We start from the raw sequence: 21,152 nt of genomic DNA, 5'->3' as shown, positions 1-21,152 counted from the left end.
GATCCTGCACCCCTCCAGCCCAGAATCCTGTTTCCCAGAGGTTCTGCAGGTTGCAGTTTAAGAAACTTGAATGCAAACTGTCAGGCATCCTCCCAGCTCTTTGGGTGAGATGAGGACCCCAGGCATCCGGAATCACATGTCAGCTACAGCCTCGCCGGGGACCCAGAGAGGCCAGGACACCTGCCTGGGACACAGCAGCCCTCTGAGCGCGGAGCCTGTGGCCGGCAGGCTGCACCCTGCCCATCTGTCACGGCCTCTTGGGGAGGCCAGGGGCCTGGACGCTGGTTGGGGACCAGCCTGGCTCCTCTGGGCCAGCTCATCCTTGTGGGTGGGTTTATAATCTACCGCTCGCTGACCATCAGAAGGGCCTCTGTCCACTCCATCCTGGGAGGTGGGACGGGGTGTCCCCACGGGCAGTGAGCCTGTGTCTGTCTGCCTCTCTTGGCTGTCTGCCTAGGAAATCTCCCCCTGTGCCTGGCGGGGGATTCTGGTACAAACCACAATGCCAGGGGCAAAGATGGCTCCCTCAGGCCAAACTGCCATGGGATACGGGTTCCCAGGCCATGCCTGACGTCCGGGGAGGCCGAACAGAACCTGGAGCAGACAAAGGTTTCCGGCCAGGGCCAGGAAGGAGGGTGGGTGGGCGGCCCGCGCTCAGGAAGCCCGAAGTCCTGGTGGGAAGGCATCTGCAGGCAAAACTGGGGGTGGGGGGGAGGGTACACCTCCCGAGGGTTAGTAAGCTGGTTAGGGGATTTTCTAGAATTAAAAGAAAGGCCTTCAGTTGCCCGTGGGAAGCCCTGGCAGACCCAGGAACAGACCCTGTGCCTGGGGCTGGGGGTGGCAGGCCCCTCAGCCCGGCTCCGGCGGGCCTTCCTGTGCAGGTGTGGCCGCGGGCCTCACAGCCTTTCCCTGAGCTGCGAGCTACCGGCAGGGCCGTGGATGGCACCCGGCTCCACCGAGGTGCACGCTGGAGAATCCAGGCAGAAGCCCAGAGGAAGTAGGGGCGCCCCTTCCCAGAAGTGCATAGATCCCTTCAGGGGCAGCCTGGCTGCTGGAGCGGCCTCTCCCTGCAGGGGTCGGGGAGGGGAGGACAGGCCGGCTCACGGACCCCCAGGCCTGCTGCCCCATCGGGACCGGTCACCCCTCCCTCCCGCACACCCAAGCTGTCCCTTGGCAGGAAGCCCCACGTTAGGGGCTCAGTTGCATCATTGCCCCCGCCCCCCACCCCATCCTCTCACCCGCAGGGCCTCGGAATGGATGGGACCCTTTGCTCCACCATCACAGATGGTCACGTGCAGATGCTGCCGGCAGGGCGGCTCCTGACCAGGGGAGAGGTGTCCTCACGGCACAGGGCAACGTGGACGCAGACAGGCTAGGCGAGGCCGTCCAAAGGTCGGAGGTCTTCCACCCCAACGGAGGGACCCCCAGAAGCCGGGAGGGGGCCCAGGCCGCCTCCCCGGCCCCAACACCTCTGTTAGGAGAAACACTCTGACTGAAACCGCCCTCCCTGGCCAGGCACCTCGGTGACCATTTGCATGAATTGTTTCACGACAGGAGGTCCTGGTGAGGACCGCGGAGCTAATAAGCCTCCACCAACAGGAAGAGTGCGGGAAAGGTCGAAAGGAGACGCCCCATGTCTGACCACCTCCCAGAATCCTCCTCTCTGGCCTCCGTGTTGGCTGAACAGGGCGTGCACCCCCAGGAAGGACTCTGAGTCAGAATGATTGGCTAAAGACAACCCGGAAACTACTCCCATCCCCATAAAACCCGAGACTGCAAACCAAGTGGCAGAGCTGTTCTCGTGGGTTCCTTCACCCCACTGCTCTCCTCCCGGGCGCCCCTTCCCAATAAAGTCTCTGAACTTGTCACACATGTGTCTCCTTGGACAATTCATTTCTGAGTGTTAGACAAGAGCCCAGTTTCGGGCCCTGGAAGGAGTCCCCCTTCCTGCAACACCTCCATCCCAGACTTTGACCTCTAGTGTTCCGAGGGCGTACATTTCTGCCACTTAAGCTGCCCAGTTTGGGACACTTTGTTACGGCAGCCCTGGGCATCTATGACCCCTGCCAGGCTCATCTTGACGAATGATGGACCCAAGCGCAGGAAGACCAGTTGAGCTCCTGGCCCTGCCGCCAGGGCACAGGGGAGGCAAGCTGACACAGCCCAGAAAGGCTGTCCATGGAGCCCGTCCGCTCCCCTCTGCCCCCTGCGCCCGCCTGCCCCTGTTCCAGCCGGGCTGTAGATGGAGCAGGGCCGCTCTAGGAGGTGGGTAAACAGGGGAGGGGGGCAGAGAGAGGCTGATACTTCTCCAGGCGGAGGAGCTCAGCCCTGAAACTCCTCTGTAACTGACGCGTCATGCCAGCTCTGAAGCCGCCGCCTGGTCCCCAAGCCTGGTGCTTGAATCATCGAAGACAGACCTGCCGGGATTGCGCTGAAGCGCCCAGGGCTGTGCGTTGTTGTGTTGTGACGTTGATGAGGCCTGATGAGTTTTGCAGGAGGCAGGAGGCTCCCCAGGAGCTCAGTACAGCTCCGGTCCCGCAAACAGCAGCGGGTTCCCCTGCAGGTTGGGAGTCCCAGGGCATGAGGCCAAGTGGGGGTCCTGCCTCCTGGAGCAACGCCCCCACCAGCTCTTCCTGTGGGACGTGAGAGGCCCACGGAGAGCAGGACCGGGCTGGGCGGGGGGCGGTTTGCCGGGGCTGGGGTGCAGCCACACTCCCAGACCCCAGGCATGTTCCTCCGTCCCTGCCTCTCCCAGTGTGCCCCGCCCGCCCGGTGCCCCGAGGGTCTGCTTGAGCTCCAGGGGCCAGAGAGGAGGAAGGAGAAGGCAGACGGGGCCTCTTGAGGGTGTCCCGGGTGCTGGCTGCCCCGTGGCAGCTTCCAGTGGTCAGAGACTCGTTCAGGGGAGTCCAATATGCGGCGCTGGCTCCCAGGGGCTGTTCCTGTGGTCAAAACTGGTCCTCCAGCATGCTGAGTATTTGGGGCCAAAGCCTGTGCCTTGGGGACGCCTGCTTAGGTCCTGTGGGGCCGTACCATTCAGTGCGGCGCTTCTCAAACACACGTGTTTGCGTGTGTCCACACTGCGCATCACCATCCTGGGGCTGGGGTTATGCGTTACTGGGAGCCATGATGGAGTCTGACGTGTGGCCCGCTCAGGGTGCTCTGCTTCCAAACGTTACTCCCAAACCCTCAGGGGCTTCAGACCCTGGCCTGGGACACAGATACAACGTCTACAGCTTCCTAGGCTGATCCACTGAGATCCCAGGAAAGAGGGCTGAACGGAAGGGGGCTGGAGGCATCCACGGATTGGTCGTTTGCTCGGAACTGAGACCATGACAGCCGTTTCCAGAAAACCTGGCTCTGGACTGGAGGCTGGGCTTGACCCTCACACACCACACACTCAGAGAATTGTGCTAGACCCTGGAGGGGCGCCTGGGTGTCACTCCTCAGGAAAGAAACAATGAATGTGCTGCCTTAGGGCTGCGGCTGCCTTGTTGTGTGACTTTGGGCAACTCCCTTGCCTTCTCTGGTCTTCTGATCCCCTATCTATGTAGTGAGTGATGGGATTCAGACGGTGGTTGGCTTCTTTGAGCCTGTGGTTTGCAGAAGGGAGCCCAGGCGTCTCAGGCCCAGCACCTGGTGGCCCGCCCATCCTGACGCTCTGAGAAGCTCCCCCTGGGAGGGCCATGTCCCTGAGGCTGGCTCCTCCTCCAGCCCCAGGGTCCCTGCTTCTGCTCAGCAGCTCTCCTGAACCCTTTCAGGGATGCCAGGTGAAGATGAGTACCTTAGACTTTGGACAGAACGTGTGTGTCTCCCTCCGGCCCCACATTCGGCTGTTGAAGCTCTAACACTAACAGGATGGTTCTTGGAGATGGAACTTTGGGAGGTGGCTGGGTACAGATGAGGCCCCATGATGGGACTGGTGGTGGTGGTTTAGTTGCTAAGTCGTGTCTGACTCTTGCAACCCAATGGACTGTGGCCCGCCAGGCTCCTCTGTCCGTGGGGATTCTCCAGGCAAGAATACTGGAGTGGATTGCCATTTCCGCCCCCAGTATGGTGGGATTAGGGGCTTTACAGGACGAGGAAAGGCCCGAGCTCTCCCTGTCTCTCTTGGGTGCAGACACAGACAGAGGATTCATCTCTGAACCAGGAAGAGGGTTCTCTCCCTGGAGCCTAACTTGCCAGCGCCCTGCTTGTCGGCTTCCGGTTTCCAGAGCTCTGAGAACTCGATTCTTGTTGTCCAAGTAGCTAGCGGACTGATACCCACCCACATCAGAGCCAGCAGAGGCGGCTTCCTCAGGGCTCCCAGAGCTGGGGATCAGCTGCCCTCACGTGTGCTCGGTGGACGCTGGAGGCAGGGTGGGAGCAAGACAGCTCCGTCCTGGGAGGGGGCTTAGGGGTGCCATGGTGGTGGCTGGGGCAAGGCTGCAGGTGGGGCTCCCACATGACAGCTGAGGAGAACGTGTTAGGCTCTACCCAGCCGGTCCTACGTTGGAAGTAGGGGCAGAATTCGGCCTGTACACACGGTCTGGATGTTCTCAGCGTCCAAACTGGGCACTAACAAGCTTCCTGCTCTTTCCTCCTGTGACTGGCCCGAGAGCGCACAGCTACGAGCTGCCGGAGGAGGGCCAAGGGCCTCCCTGAGAGGCCCCTCCAGCCTCTGCTGGGACCCTGAGGTTCCTAATGGCTTTGGGGGAGGTGACCGATCCTTCGTGAGATCATTTTTCTGGGACTGCCAGGTCAGGCAAGAGAAGAAGGGGCTTGCTTTCAGGCCAGGGGTACACATGGCCCCCTGCCCACCTCCACAGCACCTCTGTGAATGGGGCAGCCTTGCTCCAGGAGATGCCGTGGAGGAGAAACGCCCCAGGGTCAGGGCTGTGCTCCCTGTGCAGGGCTTTGGAGTGCCACAACTTTGTGGTCTCATTCCAACATTTTAAAGCTGATTTAAATCTGAAATAAGCAGCCACACTCAGGTGCATCACACAAGCCACCTCAAACACACAGGGCAGGCGCTGGGTCCAGGCCTCCCCTGAGGCCTTCTCTTCCATCCCTGGGGGGAAGTCAAGGACATTCGAGTGGTCCCACCCAGGGGTCAAAGTCAGTGTCTGCTTTCAGGGCCCGTCTTATCACCCTACACCCAGTATTTCCAAAGGTGGGCAACATGCGATCTTGTGCAAAACCATCAAGTCCCACTGACAGGGAGGCGGTGTCCTTCCTGGGAAGGGGACGAAGGCCGGGGTGGCAAGCGTGACCGTGGGCGCCAGGGTGAGCGTGCCTGGCTGGGATGCACCCAGCTGCATCTCACCTCTGATTGGGAGGGGTGCTGGCATCCAGCGGGGGTGACCAGACGGATGGCCGGTTTCTCTGGGGCAGTGGGGGCTTGATGGTTTGGATGGTTTATTTAATCAAGCTCTCTGCTTCCAGGCTGGGCTACATCAGACTTCCTGACTTTGAAACAACAACCAAGTGAGTGAATGAATTTCTAGCAGACGCGGGTTTTCTAATGCCTTCTCAATGGAGAGCCAGTTTTACTGCTAGTGCTGGGGAGGGCCTCTACGTCTTCCCCTTGAAACTTCAGACACGAAACTCCGATTCACGTCCCTGGCTGATCTGGGACTTTGATGAACCGGTCCCGCCCTTTCTACCATCAGGGCTACTGCTACCCTGGATGCAGGTTTTAGGAGCTGCACACAGACCCCTGAAGACACATCAGACCTGATCAGGGCGGAGTAAGGACTGCGAAGACTTCTTAATCATCGGCATGCTTTCGGAGGGGAAGCAGGGTGGAGGCTAAGCAAGAAAGGAGCTCTCGAGTGGTAAAATAATGTTTTATTCCATGGATGAACAGACACTACCATGCCACACCTCACTCCCTCCTGCCAGACCTCGTGGCCAGAGCTGGCCTCCCCTTTCAGACTGAGCTGGCTGTGCAAGTCGGTCAGGCCCCCTGACAAGACAAAAAGCATGGCCAGGTAGCACTCGGAGCGGACCTGCGGGCGGCACCTTCATCCTTTTCCCAAATGCTGATGCATCACCTGAAACAAGAAATCCCATGACGGAGATCTTCCAGTCGAACCAAATGCAACTGACATTCAAAGCTTGTGGAGATGAAACGCAAACCCCCCCGAACACCAAAGAGTGACACGGACCTGTCTTCCCTGCAGACGAGGATGTCAGGGACCCCCCGCTCCCCAGCGGGAGCGGGACCAGGAGACATTGGGACTGACGTTCAGGCTGTCAGCAAGCTCCAGAGGCGATGACGGTCTTCGGTGCATTTCCAACTAGCACTCGCAGAGACAGCAGCTTGGCCAGGCTGCAGGCATGCAGGCCAAACACGACGAGGACTTGGTGGAGGGCAGGGGCAGCGGCGACGGCTGACCGCAGTCCTGTCTCTATATACAACGGAGTGGAATACACGCGGATGCTGGCTGTGTCTCTGAGCAGAGGACGCCTCTCGAGGCCGGGCAGAACGTTGCCGAGGCTGCTTGCGTGCAGGCGGCAGGGGGAGCGATGCTGGCGCGGGCCCCCGCTTTCCTCCAGGGTTCCTGTCACCCGAGCACATGTGACGGGCCTGGAGGTGGAGCCAACGCTTGGTCTTTTCATGTTTTTTGACCAAATGTCATCTGAAAAGACAACCTATCCAGGAGGAAAAGGGTGGACTTCAGGACACATGGAAATGAACGGTGCGAATCTGAGCCAGATCCTAACGCGCTTGGTGGGAGACGGGTCTTATTTATGATCTTTTAGTGAACAGTGCCGGATGTCATTTGCAGTATTTTTGAAAGGTCCCCACAAAGTCTAGAAACGACCTTGAGGAGAAAGCCGTTACTTCTGATCTTTTTTTTTTAATCCAAACAAGTGCAAAGCCTACATACTGACCAAACAAAACCAAGCAAAACAAGGCAGGAAAAAAAAAAAAAAAAAGCACACAGCAAAACAACCCCGTGACCAGAGACAGTGTCAGGTAAAAACCATAGAAAAATACAAATTAATTCCAGAAGGTTAACCATTAGCATTAGCTACAGTGACACTCTGTACAGCCCCTTAAAATGCGGAATCTCCTAATTACAGAAAGGAGCGGGCCAGTCTAGGGACAGGTACTGTGAAAATAATTGTGCTCCGGTTGGTCCATGGCGCGGTGACGTCACGCGGGGGTGATGCTCCCAAGTGGGCGTGGGGCTCGGGGGGAGGCCAGGTCGCACGCTGCCGCTCGCTGGCTCCAGTTGCAGGGCGAGCTTCTGCATTGCCGTCCAGGCTCCGCCTCGTTCCTTGGGGAGGGTCGTGGGGAGGCGCCGGTCACGCTGCTGGCGGGTAGGAGGCAGCGGTTCCAGGCTCCGAGGAAGCCCCTCGTGAGCGGCGACGCACCTCCACCCGGCAAGGAGCTTGTTTCTGGAGCAGAAATGCCTGCGGACCCGAGACACACATGCGATGAAGGTGGCGCCCCCGCCTCTGCGGGACCGGCCGCGGGCTGCCCGGGGCAGCGTGCCCTGTCCCGGGGGCGCCGGCGGCGCGTTGTGTGGCTCAGTCCTCTTCCTCCTCCTCTCTCGCTGTGACTGTGGGGAGCTTGTCCTGGATCCTGAAGCACTCCACGAAGAAGCCGAGGATGGAGCGGTACAGGTGCTGCTGGAGGGCAGCGCTGCTAAAGTAGTGGCTCTCGTCCGGGTAGATCTGCAATGGGGGCAGAGGACTTACCCACGTGGCTGCTGCCCCCAAGTGGGCCGGGCGCCTGGGAGACACGGAGCACCCCCCGCACCCCACTGCCCGCGTGGCCAGACTCTTAGCTCCGACCACAGAGGGCGGGCGTCCTCAGAGCATCAGGGAAGGAATCGGACAACACTCTGTTTCGTAGACTTAGACTCTGCGCATCTGGCTCTGCTTATTTGGATCTGCAACACGGATCCAGGCTCGGGGACCACAGAGGCAGCAGCCAGGCCTGCAGGGGTCAGGACTCCCAGAGAAGGGGGAACAGCGTCTCAGCAAGCCCAGTGAGTGCAGGAAGCTCCCAGCTCACCAAACACAGGGACTTTTCCGGACCAGAGTCCAGAGGTGTCCAATGGAGACGATCATCATCATCAAATCTAACTCATTAAGCTTGGTGAGGATCAAAAGACATAAAATTTCCCTGAAAGGCTCAGAACAAGGTCTGAGACACGAAACGTTGTGTTCAGTTGTGTCCGACGCTTTGCGACCCTGTGGACCAGAGCCCATCAGGCTCCTCTGTCCATGGGATTCCCCAGACAAGAATACTGGAGTGGGTTGCCATTTCCTTCTCCAGAGGACCTTCCCGACTCAGGGATGGACCCTGGGTCTCCGGCATGGCAGGTGCTCTGGGCCACCGCGGGGCTGAAAAGATGGCAGCTGATCATCCCGTCCCCATGTGTGATGACACCCGGCACCCCGGGCACCACCCTGCTTCCCCATGAAGGGGCATGTCCCAGCAGAGAGTCAGAAACAAGCCTCAGTGGCCCCAAAGCCTGCGATCTTGCCAGAACACCAGGCTTCCTCTTGCACGTGCACCCCGACCTTCTCTTGTGTCTTTGGAGAGTGACGCCCACCTTGGTCTCAGTATTTAGGAAGGTGGTCCTCGAGCTAGTGCCTGTGCCCTAAACCTCAAACAGCTCACAGGGGTACAGAGCAGGAGGCACGTCTCCCCCTCACCGGTTCTGGGCCCCGGAGCCCTCAGCTGGCGTTGTCACCGTTACAGGCTTGAGCATCTCAGCTGCTCTGGGCCTGCAGCGGTATCCAGGGGGCCTGGGCTGGGCCTGTATCTGGGGCTCTGCCGCTGGACCTATTGGGGCTGCGACGTGTCATACGATGCACTTGGCCTTGTAGTGTGACCTGAGCTCTCTCAACGGAGCTCAGATGACACGTAAACTAGGCGGGACCCTGTTCTGGGGGAAGCGCTCACCGGGGTGCGGGCGAGGGTAAGTGGCATTCTAAAGGGGCTTGAACACAGCCCCAGAGCGGAACCGAGCTGCCGTTCGTGGCCGTTGTTCAGTTGCGACCACTGCTCGGTAGCGGCCGGCTCTGCGACTCCATGGATTGCAGCACGCCGGGTTTCTCTGCCCTTCACAATCTTCAGAGTTTGCTCAAACTAACAACCCCTGAGTCAGCAACGCCATCCAACTGTCTCGTCCCCCGTCACCCCGTAAGCCCTGCTCATCCCACCCGACGTGTCCCCGACCGCCTCCCAGGCCCAGGCCCAGCAGCGTGTCCCTGCAGAGTGGGAGGACCGGGCGCGGTGGCTCTCCTCCGTCAGGGGCGGGGGGCCAACCCCGTACCTGTAAGCTGTAATTAGCCTTTCCCTTAATGAGCTGTGTGATGAGCTCTGCCGTGTGCTGGAAATGGATTTTTTCTGTTGAAAGAAAGAGGACAGGGTTTGTCAGAGCCCGTGGCAGCGCGGAGGGTGACGCTCCCCATGGCCCCAGGGTCAGGCACTCACCGTCCGCGGTCGCGTGGATGACCAGGAACTGCTGCCCATCCAGCGCAGACACCCGGTGTGCCACCTTGGCCATCTGCACGCGGGAAGGGGGGTCAGCATGGGGGCTGGCCGGGCAGTGCAGCGGGCACTCTCTCCCTGCCCTGGCGGCCTCAGCCCATTCAGGAAGAGGACGGAGCAGGAGACGAGGGGTGGGGGGGGTAGGGGGGCAGGGAGACAGGGTCCCCTCCCCCTGCAGGAAGCCTGGGGCCGCCATCCCGCTGGGAGTGACACCCTGGCTGGACTGATGTCCACGCATGGCTTTCAGCCCTGAAGCCTCAGTGGCCTCTGGGGCCCCACGTGAGGAGAGGCCTGGGTGACCTCCGCTCTCAGCCGCTGCACAGGGACTGGGGGGTGGGTCAGAGGCGTGTCCTGCCTGCCCCCTCCCATCCAGGGGTCTCTCTCTCTCCAACAGCAGCAGCACCTTGGGGGGCAGAGCCCATGCATACGCCAGCCTGCGGACCCCAGGACAGACTCCCCCACCCAAGGCTTCCCGCTTCCTCCTCTGCCCTCCGGCTCCAGATGGACAATAGGGGGCGGGGGTGTGTCTCCAGATGCACCTGGGAGAGGCCCCGGTTCTCAGGGGTGGGGCCAGGGGCTTTCTCAGAGGGAGCTGTGCTGGGACATGGGCTGGCAGAGGTTTAAGACCGCCCAGACGTACCTCGTATGCTCGGTTGTCAAGTCCATGGAGGCCCAGGTACCTCTCGGAAAACGCGGACGCTGTACACAAGCAGAGGGGAGCGTTAGCCCTCGGCCTCAGCCCCTTGGACTGTGAAATAGCTGGAATAAAGCCCCCAGGAAGCCTGGCTGAATTTGAAAAACACAGTGTGTGTTGCGTGTATTCCACGGGGCGATCATTCTAGGTTATTAAAATCTGGAATTAGGCGAGTTCCTTATAGTTTTCCGCTGAAATGTGCATTAATCACTTCCTAAAGATGAAAGTGTCCGCAGTGAGCCTCCGGGCCCCCAGGCCCTGCTGCTGTGTCCTTGGGCTGTCCCCTGGGGTCTGGGGGTGCTGGGCTGAGGTGGGGGAGGGTGCAGCCATGGCAGTGACAATGGTTCCTCTGCCCCAAAGGGACCTCAGGGCCCAGCAGGGCTCTGCAGACCAGCGACCAGAGGCCCCGGGCCCCCCGGCCTGGCTCAGTGCTGGGCAACTGGGGCTGATGGCTGAGTCTCCCTGCAGCCCTGACCCGAGTGCCGGCTCTCAGAGCCCACAGAGAAGGCCTGTCCCACACTTCAAACCAGCGGTGATGTCACAGAATGATTTGCTTTCGGGGGGGGGGGTGGTAAGAGGCTGGCTGACCAAAGGGTGGGGACGCTGGGAGCCTTGGGCCTGGATCGGTGACCGGAGAGCCAGGTCCGTGCTGGCGGGGCCGGCCCCCACACCTGGAGTCGGATGGTGCAGGGGCTGCAGGTGGGGGGAGCAGGGAGGGGCGGACCCCTGGGACCCTCAGCTGCGAACACTCCTCGGCTGAGACAGACACGGTGCGGGCCGCCAGCCGACCCTGGGGCGCAAGCAGAAGGCTGGCGCTGGGGGTGGCATGCAAGGGGTCCCCTTCCCTCCGCTCCCACGACGCCCACGCTGCAGGCGAACCACTGGTCGGGTTTCAGCGCCTGTTCTCACGTCGGGGAGGTCGGTTCAGGGACAGGAGAATAAGCAGCTTGGAAACCGCCCCGCCCCGCACTCCCGACCCAGGCTGTGTCTGCCAGGCGTCGCCGCTGCCCACACCTCCCCGAGGGGTATCATGCCGAGCGCCAGCTGAGGGGGCCCCGGGGTGGGGCCGGGGAGGGCGTGTGCCCGCCTCGTCAGGACCCTCACCGTAGAGCTTGAAATCCGTGATGGGGGAGAGCGCGGAGCCGCAGCTGAAGACTGGAGCCTGCCCGTCGCCCTTGGCCGGGAGGAGGTAGGTGCTCAGGTACCCGCCATAGTCCTGGGGGCGGGGAGAGAGGGGGGTGGGGGAGGACGGGGGGGGGAGGGACAGAGGAGGGGACAGACGGGGCGGGGAGAGATGGGGAGGACAGACAGAGGAGGGGACAGACGGGGCGGCAGGGAGAGACGGGGTGGGGAGGGACAGAGGAGGGGAGAGACGGGGCGGGGGGAGGGACAGAGGAGGGGAGAGACGGGGGCGGGGAGAGACGGGGGCGGGGACAGACGGGGCGGGGAGAGACAGGGAGGACAGACAGAGGAGGGGACAGACGGGGGCGGGGAGAGACGGGGGCGGGGACAGATGGGGGCGGGGATAGACGGGGGGCGGGGGGAGAGACGGGGGCGGGGACAGACGGGGCGGGGACAGACGGGGAGGACAGACAGAGGAGGGGAGAGACGGGAGGTGGGGAGAGACGGGGCGGGGAGAGACGGGGTGGGGAGGGACAGGGGGCGGGGAGAGACGGGGGCGGGGACAGACGGGGCGGGGACAGACGGGGAGGACAGACAGAGGAGGGGAGAGACGGGAGGTGGGGAGAGACGGGGGCGGGGACAGACGGGGCGGGGAGAGATGGGGGCGGGGACAGACGGGGCGGGGAGAGATGGGGGCGGGGACAGACGGGGCGGGGAGAGACGGGGTCGGGAGAGACGGGGTGGGGAGGGACAGGGGGCGGGGAGAGACGGGGGGGGGGGGAGGGACAGAGGAGGGGACAGACGGGGCGGGGAGAGACGGGGGCGGGGACAGACGGGGCGGGGAGAGACGGGGTGGGGAGGGACAGGGGGCGGGGAGAGACGGGGGTTGGGGGGAGGGACAGAGGAGGGGAGAGACGGGAGGTGGGGAGAGACGGGGGCGGGGACAGACGGGGCGGGGAGAGACGGGGAGGACAGACAGAGGAGGGGACAGACGGGGGCGGGGAGAGACGGGGGCGGGGCTCAGCGATTGAGCCGGAAGACAGCGGGGCCCAGCAGCGCTGCCACGGGGCCCTTTCTTTAAAAAGGTCGACATTAGAAATCTTCAAGGGACGTAAGAAGAGGGAACGCAAACACCTCTCCAACTAAATGCAGCGTGAGGGGAGTGCCCTTCCGGGGCCTCGTGCTCACGTGCCGTGAAGGCGGAATTGATGGTCACCGTGGAGTGTGACCGCGCACTGGAGAGCCCCTGTGAGTGCGCGCGACTGTCACGCCCTTTCGGTCCGGCGTCTGCGGCGCACCATTGCTTGCTGCCTTCCCTGTCCACAGATGGGCTCAGCCCATTTTCTCTGATTATTTTTTTAGCTGTGGGATCTAGTGCCCTGACAAAGGCTCAAACCCGGGCCCCCTGCATTGGGACTGCAGAGTCTTAGCCACTGGACCGCCACGGGAAGCCCCGTTTTCTGCAGTTTTGAGGGAGGGCCCATGAGGAGTCAACGTCATGACTCGGGCACGGGCCGCCATGATGCTCTGCTCAGGGGCCTACACAGGACAGATGTCCAGATGTGTCCTGTACATGGTCAGTTCTTCATTTCCTATGTGGCCCTCACTCTAGTGTTGAGATGAAAGACCACAGCGTGAGCCTCCTGGGGAGAGTAAGCGTGACACTGGACCTGCCGTGGGTGCTGCTTGGCCCACATGTCTTCCTGTTTCTCGATAGACTCAGAGGGAAGGGGGCACTGATGGGATGTTTTGATGAGCAAAGGTGGGCAGGTGTTAAGGTGTGGATGTGTGTGCATGGGGGTGTGTGCTGGTGCAGGAGGGTGGCCTGATATCTATGCCAAACTCACTGTAGAATTAACAGGTTTTGATCAGTAAGTTTAAATGTGTTATAACAACACTCCTTCAGTAAAACAGGACTATCTTTCTCTTAATGACATAAGAATCTTTTTGGGTTCTTGCAAATAATATTCATGGTCAATGAAATCGCCAAGCCTTACAGGTCATTTGCAGCTTGTTTTCTGTTTTTTTAAAATGTTGGCTGACCACATCAGATGCTGGTGAGCACGTGAAGCACAGGAATTCCAGTGGGGACCCACTTGCTGCTGGTGGGAATGCCAAGTGCTACAAACCCTGTGGACCACAGTTGCATGGTTTCCTTCAAAACCGAACATTCCCTTATCATATGCTCAGATGCTCCTTGAGTGTATTAGAGAAGCTGAACGCTTAGATGGCCACAGAAACCTGCGCATGGGTGACGTTTTATCTGTCGTCGCCACAGCGACTCAGACGCCACCAAGGTGCGCTTCAGTAGGTGAGTGGGTAAAGCACAGCGCGCTCAGACAGTGACTGGTACTAGAAAGAAATGAGCTGTGAAGCTGCAAAGAGACACGGAGGAGCCTTGAATACGCATCGACAAGTGAGAGAAGCCAATGTGACAAGGGCCCGCACTGCGCGGTCCCAGCGCCATGACGTGCTGGGGAAAGCGAGCTGACGTCCGGCCGCACAGTCGTGGCCGACTCTTTGCAACCCCATGGACTGCAGCGCGCCAGGCCTCCCTGTCCTTCACCATCTCCTGGAGCTTGCTCAAACTCATGTCCATCGAGTCAGTGATGCCATCCAACCATCTCATCCTCTGTCGTCCCCTTCTTCTGCCTTCAATCTTTCCCAGCATCAGGGTCTTTTCAAATGAGTCAGTTCTTCACATCAGGTGGCCAAAGTACTGGAGTTTCAGCTTCAACATCAATCCCTCCAATGAACACCCAAGACTGATCTCCTTTAGGATGGACTGGTTGGATCTCCTTGCAGTCCAAGGGTCTCTCAAGTCTTCTCCAACAACACAGTTCAAAAGCATCAATGCTTCTGTGCTCAGCCTTCTTTATGGTCCAACTCTCACATCCATACATGACGACTGGAAAAGCCATAGCTTTGACTAGACAGACCATTGTTGGCAAAGTGATGTCTCTGCTTTTTAATACACTGGAAAAGGAAATGGCACCCCACTCCAGTACTCTTGCCTGGGAAATCCCATGGACAGAGGAGCCTGGTGGGCTGCAGTTCATGGGGCCGCAAAGCATCGGACGCGACTGAGTGTCTGAGCAGAGTACACAGCACAGCTTTATCACAGCTTCTCTTCCAAGGAGCAGGTGTCGGGGAGGGGAGAGGCGCGCGCAGGGGGAGCACAGGGACACTGCGGGCAGTGAGGCCGCCCTGGGTGGCCCTATAGTCATGGACACATGTCATCGCACGTCTGTCTGAACCTGCAGAAGGCGCAGCCCCGGCGGTGAGCCCTGATGTGAACCACGGGTTCTGGGTGATCGTGGTCCGTCAGCGCAGGTTTACCGAGCGTAAAAAGAAAGGTACCGAATGGTGGTGGTGGTGGTGATGGCGGCGGAGGCTGTGCAGCTTGGAGGAAACCTCTCAATTTGCCGTGGACCTAAAATTGCTTTAATCAAAGTCTTCTTGTAAAAAAAAAAAAGTGTGGGACACATCTTTCCCAGAGGCCCTCAGGGCCTTCTAGGATCTCAGAGAGCATGTTCTGGGCCCCGGCAGCACCCTGTCCTTGGGGGTGAGCTGCAGGATGCAGCTGGGCCAGGACACCTAAAGCTCCACTGGGCCCGCCCCGGCTCCGGGAGCTCCTGGGCTTCATGATGAGGGGCACACGGAGCCTGGTGGTGCCCAGACTCACTTAGGTGGGCCTTAGAAGGGAATCGGGATTTCCCTGGTGCGCCAGCAGGTAAGAATTCGCCTTGCAGATGCAGGGGTCGCGGGTTCCAGCCCTAGCTGGGGGACTAAGGTCCCACACGCCCTGGAGCGACTAAAACCCAAACTGCAAGTCCGGAGCCCTAGAGCTGTAACTACAGAGTCCATGGGCCACAACACAAGGTCCCACAGGCTGCAACTAAGACCTGATACAGCCAAATTTAAAAAAATTACATAAAAAAGGAAGAAAGAGGGGAGCATGCCCACCAGCTACAGGAATCAGTGGTTTGTCCCTCTGAAGAGACACAGTGACTTGAGTCCACGCGTCTTGGTCTGAGGCGCCATCCAGAGAGGCCAGGAACCCCCTGGGCACAGCTGCCGAGGAAGGGGCAGGGGCCGGGGCTGGGGCCAGGTGCCTGCCATGGGGAGGGGCCAGGGAGGGCTCCCGGCAGCAGGGGGCATGCTGCGGGGAGATTCCCAGGCTGAACAGGGGCTGAGCCCAGCCCGGAGCCTGGCCTTGAGCCACGGCTAGTCTGCTGGGCAGGAACGTCTCTGTGGGGGCGGTTGGTAGGGATATCACAGTGAGGTCTGCTGTGGGTCATCCAACCTCCTCCGAGCCTCATAGGCTAGGAGTGGGCTTCCTCTAGGACAGACTGACCGGAGGACTCTGTCCAGACTCAGGTCCGGCCCTGGGGCAGGCCCTTTACCACCGCGCCTCCTGGGGTGGGGGTGTGGGATGCACAGCACACATTCTGGGATCCTCCACAGGGCGGTGTTGCATCTCTGATGCGTGTGTCTCCAGGCAGCGCTGGACTCGGAGGTGATGACCCAAGAGGTCGCCCTCCGGCTACTTGTTCAAAACCCCTCCTGCCGTGAGGTAACTGTGAGGCCCCTCTGTGGGGCTGTCCTCTCAGCAGGAGGACGGTTCTGTGTCTGTCCCTCTGTGCTCCTGCCGTGAGCCCAAAAGCCCACAGTCCAGGCAGCCTAACCATGGCAGGGAGGGCGCCACAGTGATACAACGTGGTCCTCTGGGCACCCGAGGCCCAGTCGCGGGCCCCACACCTGGCTCTGGCCCGCGGACGTGGGCCACCTGTGGAAGCTTCTCTGGTTTGACAGCTCAGGGTGTGAGTCGCCCCACCCACTCCCTTCTATGTCAGGGAACCTAGTCAATGAACATGAAACAAGGAAAGTGAAGGTGACGTTGCTCAGTGTCTGACTCTGCGACCCCATGGACGCCAGGCTCTTCCGACCATGGAATCTGCCAGGCAAGGATACTGGAGTGGGGTGCCATTTCCTTCTCCAGGGGAGCTTCCCGACCCAGGGATTGTACCCGGATCTCCCACACTGCAGGCAGATTCTTTACCATTTGAGCCACCAGGGAAGTCCTTCCAAAATGAGCATGACCCCTGCACAAATGGACTTCCTGGGGGGCGGTAGTGGTGAAGAATCTGTCTGCTAATGCAGGAGACGCAGGAGACCCGGTTTGATCCCTGGGTCGAGAAAATCCCCTGGAGGAGGGCATGGCAGCCCACTCTAGCACTCTTGCCTGGAGAATCCCACGGACAGAGGGGCCTGGGGGGGCTACAGTCCATGGGGTCGCAAAGAAGTGGACACGACTGAGCACGCACGCAGATTCAGTACTGCAGATTGCAGGCGGATTCTTTACCAGCCAAGCCATCAGGGAAGCCAGTACTGCTCATCAAGACACAGAAAGAGACCCTTGCCTCCCCTTGTTCCTGGGTGCCACCCTGAGAACCCAGCAGGCTGGTCCTGAAAGCAGTCAGGAGCCTCACAGAGCACACCCAAGGGATCTGCTTCTTACTGCCTTTCCTTTCAGATGGCATGAGAAGCTCCCGAGGCTGCTCAGATGAACACCCCCCAAACCCCAACCCCCACCCACCCCTGCCCGTGCTGGGCTGAATATCCGCTCGCCTGCAGCGGGACCAGAGACACTCCCTGCACATCAGGGTTCGGCCGGGTGACGGAGTGGGTGGGGGCCCGAGCAGGGGGTGCGGACCCCAGCCGGCAGGCAGCTCACCTTCCCGAACACGGCCACGCGTGTCTTGTCGATGTACGGCTCCTTCAGCATTGCCCTGCAAGGCCAGGCAGAGAGGGAGGAGTCAGAGCAGCCTGGAACCCAACCCAGGGGCTGGAGCCGGGCTTTCCCACCCTTTTCAAAGATGAAAGCCCCCGCTTAGAGGAAGTACTGAGATTCTAACTGTTGACTGCACTTATGCAGTGCATCGGATGCCCACGTGAAGTGCCTGAGGCTCCCGTGTGTTGCCATGGGGCGGCCGGGTGTGCAGAGCTCGCAGGTTGAGAACCAGGGACTCACAGAAGCACAGCCCATGCTGGAGACTCATGGGTCCGGCTGGGTCCCGTCTCCGCCATGGTCACCCCTCGCTTGGACCATGCGGGTGTCAGGCTCGGGGACAGAGCTCTGAGGTCCGCAGGGGTAACTCGGCTGTGAGTCGGGACACTGGGCCCTCCACCTGGGCGCCCTCGCCCCCAGCTCCTGGGAGGGTCCCTGTTGTGGGCCTGTCGGGGGCAGCATCACTTTGCCTTGAGCCTCCTTGCAGGGCTCTGTCTAGATGTGCCGGGCTCGGCGCCTGGGGGGGTGCCTTCTCGTCCCTACCCGCATCTCACTGTGGTCCCCAAGGGCCCTCATTTCCCCCACGAAGTGGCTGGAATCATCCTGGTTTCTGGACCCTCGATCAGCAGCAGGACTCCCGCCAGGCGTCTGTCTGCTGCTTCTGTCCCTTTGCCGCCACTGCGAAGCCTCCCTCCCCTGCTTCCCACCACTCTTTTTCCGGGAATCGCCCAGCGGTTATTTTCTTGTGCCTGCTGGCTGGAGCTGCCCCATCACTTCTGACTGCCCTTCTCAGTCTGGGGGTCTCTAAAACTCCCGAGCCCGGGCCCCAAGAGTGTGTGGTCCTTCTCCAGTTAGCTTTCCAAGGGACCCAAGCCCCGGACCTGGCCAGCCCTTCATGGTTAGAGCAGTGCTTCTGTGGTGATGTCGGAAGCCCATGGACCCCTGGGGCTGGGCGGGCCGGTCCAGAGTGGAGCAGCAACTGCTCTGACTTCTTGCCATGGTACCAATTCAGGTGATTTCCGTGCCCTTGGTACAGTCAGCCCTCTGCATTCATGGGTTTCACACGCACAGAATCAACCAAATGCTTATTGAAAATATTAAGGAAGAAACCCAGAGAGTTCCAAAAAGCAAAACTTGAATTTGCCACACTCTGACAACTGTCTAAACAGCATTGACATTATATTGACAACTCCTCCTCCCAAAAAAAACCCCAGAAAAATTCAGGAATCCAGAGGGAATAGAGATAACACAGTAAACAGAAGAAAACCATCACTAACATATCCAGAAAGAGAAGAAATATTGAACCAATAAGACAAGAAGACTGTGCTCTTGGGTGAAGAGAGAAGGTTATGGATTTTGAAGTGTCATGCCTGACAGTAAATATTAAGAGAAAGGCTGGAAAATAGGAGATAAAGGGAGGTTGAGAATAAACCCAGAAGCACCAAAATCAGCACAATAAAAGCTCCAGAAAGAAACAACAGAGAAAGGAGAAGTCAGCAGCACACTAGGTGAACACTTTCCGAGGACGAAGAATAATTATTCTCCGGCTGAAAAGCCCCACCCAAGAGCGTGGCAAGAGTGAAGAGGTCCATCTCCTGGAAGGGAGCAATAGGCCGTCTCCAAGGATCAGCAAAAACAGGGAGATCAGCAAACGTTTCTCACCAGCAACCCCGGAAGGTTCTAGGGCCTTCTAGATAGAGATTAGTATCTATGTAGATTTGACATCTAGATAAATAATAACTTCAAATGTGGAAATGGAATAAAGACATTCTGCGATGTTTTCTAGATTCACGAAGGACAAAGTAAATAAAAAGGGGGATATATAGCTGTTGTTCTTTGGCACGAGACCCGGGGTGCGTGCAAAGCACCCGACATGGGGAAGTTGTTACAGGGCAGCAAGGGTGACCCTGCAGACACCTGGTCCAGGTGGAGCAGGAGAAAGGGGGCTGCAGCTTGAGAAGAAAATGCGGGAATCTACATTATGATCAGGTGTGGTGAATTGATGCTTTCAAACTGTGGTGGTGAAGACTCTTGAAACCAGTCCATCCCAAAGGAAATCAACTCTGAACATTCACTGGAAGGACTGATGCTGAAGCTCCAACACTTTGGCCCCTGGTGCGAAGAGCAGACTCACTGGAAAAGACCCTGATGCTGGGAAGGATTGAGGGCAGGAGGAGAAGGGGATGGCAGAGGGTGAGATGGCTGGATGGCATCACCGACTCGATGGACATGGGTTTGGGTGGACTCCAGGAGATGGTGAAGGTATCCAAGTGAAAGACAAAGCTGCAGTCCAGGAAAATTAAACGATGTGGCAGACAGTAGGGCATGAGACCCCACGAGGTCTGCAGTCAGCACCATTTACGCAGTGATCCTGCACCTCTGACGGCTGATCTCACCAGGCAGGTGATGTGACACTCCTGGGAGAATGATGCTCCTCATCTGTAACGACCGGAAGTCAAGTGATAAGAAATTGTGACGTGGTGACAGCTGTGTTCAGAAAGGTGGAAGCAAACACTTGATGAAGGAGGTGAGGGGGTCGAGGGTGGCTGCCTCTGCAAAGCAGGGCTGGTGGGAGGGTCGGGTGAAGGGCTAGGGAACTGGTGTGGTTGATTTATGCATTTGTTATGGGTTGATTCTGCAAAATATGTTGGATTTCTAACCCCCTAAACCTCAGTGTGGGACCACACTTGTCAATAGGGCCCACTGCTGATGCAATGAGTAAGTTAGGATGAGATCACACTACAGTGGTGTCCTTCTAAGAGGAGAAGAGACACAGATACCACGGGAGGACACAGTCCGTGAAGACACAGGATTGCAGGGATGGATCTACAAGCCAAAGATTGCCAGCGTCCACTGGAGCGGGGAGAGTAGGCAGGATCCTCCCCGCCAGGCGTTAGAGGGAACACAGCCCTGCCCACACCCGATCCCGGTTTCCAGCCCTAGGAAACGCAACACTTAACACCTGGGCTTGTATAAAACACGGTGCAGGTGCCATAGGACAGCCTGGCAGACTTCAGGTCTCTCACACACACAGACACACACAGATACACACACACACAGACACAGACACACACAGACAGACACACACACAGAAGACACACAGACACACACACACAGAGACAGACACACACACACACACACACACACACAGACACACACAAAGACACACACACAGACACACACAGACACACAGACACACACAGACACAGACACAGACACAGACACAGACACACACAGACACACAAACACAGACACAGACACACACACAGAGACACACACACAGAAGACACACAGACAGACACAGACAGACACACACAAAGACAGACACACACACAGACACACACACAGACACAGACACAGACACACACGCAGAGACACACACACAGACACACGCAGAGACACACACACAGACACACACAGACACACAGACACAGACACACACGCAGAGACACACACACAGACACACACAGACACACAGACACACAGACACAGACACACACGCAGAGACACACACACAGACACACACAGACACACACACAGACACACAGACACACACAGACAGACACACACACAGACACAGACACACAGACACAGACACACACACAGACACACACAGAGATACACACACAGACACACACACAGACACACACACAGACACACACACACAGACACACACACAGACATACATACACACACAGACACACACAGACAGACACACACACAGACATACATACACACACAGACAGACAGACATACACACACAGACAGATACAGACACACACACACAGACACACACACAGACATACATACACACAGAGACACACACACACAGACATGGACACACAGCAGACAGACAGACACACACACATAGACACACACAGCAGACAGACACACACACACAGACACACACACAGCAGACATACACACACAGACACACACACACACACACACACACAGAGCCTAGGTCGGCCTTCACAGCACGGTGGCCATGCCCACACAATGGAACCACAGAAGACACCTCTCCAAGTTTCTGAACTCTCTCCTCGTGA

At 58.9% G+C, this 21,152-nt stretch overlaps 1 protein-coding gene across 1 annotated transcript in view; it reads right to left on the bottom strand.

Moving 5' to 3' along the window:
* Positions 1-5,836: 5,836 nt before the first annotated feature.
* Positions 5,837-21,152, bottom strand: part of DPP6 (dipeptidyl peptidase like 6) — a 425,246-nt gene continuing 409,930 nt past the window's right edge. The window contains exons 23-28 of the mRNA XM_088832008.1: positions 17,050-17,104; positions 11,295-11,406; positions 10,137-10,195; positions 9,440-9,512; positions 9,279-9,352; positions 5,837-7,665 (exon numbers count right to left, since the gene is read on the bottom strand). Of these exons, the coding sequence (XP_088688134.1) occupies positions 7,519-7,665; positions 9,279-9,352; positions 9,440-9,512; positions 10,137-10,195; positions 11,295-11,406; positions 17,050-17,104 (520 nt within the window). The 3' untranslated portion in view covers positions 5,837-7,518. The remainder of the gene's footprint in view (positions 7,666-9,278; positions 9,353-9,439; positions 9,513-10,136; positions 10,196-11,294; positions 11,407-17,049; positions 17,105-21,152) is intronic.

Source organism: Moschus berezovskii, chromosome 3 (genome assembly GCF_049115385.1).
Source record: "Moschus berezovskii isolate FMDL1 chromosome 3, NW_MosBer_1.0, whole genome shotgun sequence".
Classification (NCBI taxonomy): domain Eukaryota; kingdom Metazoa; phylum Chordata; class Mammalia; order Artiodactyla; family Moschidae; genus Moschus; species Moschus berezovskii.
This window is presented reverse-complemented; position numbering and strand designations above follow the sequence as displayed.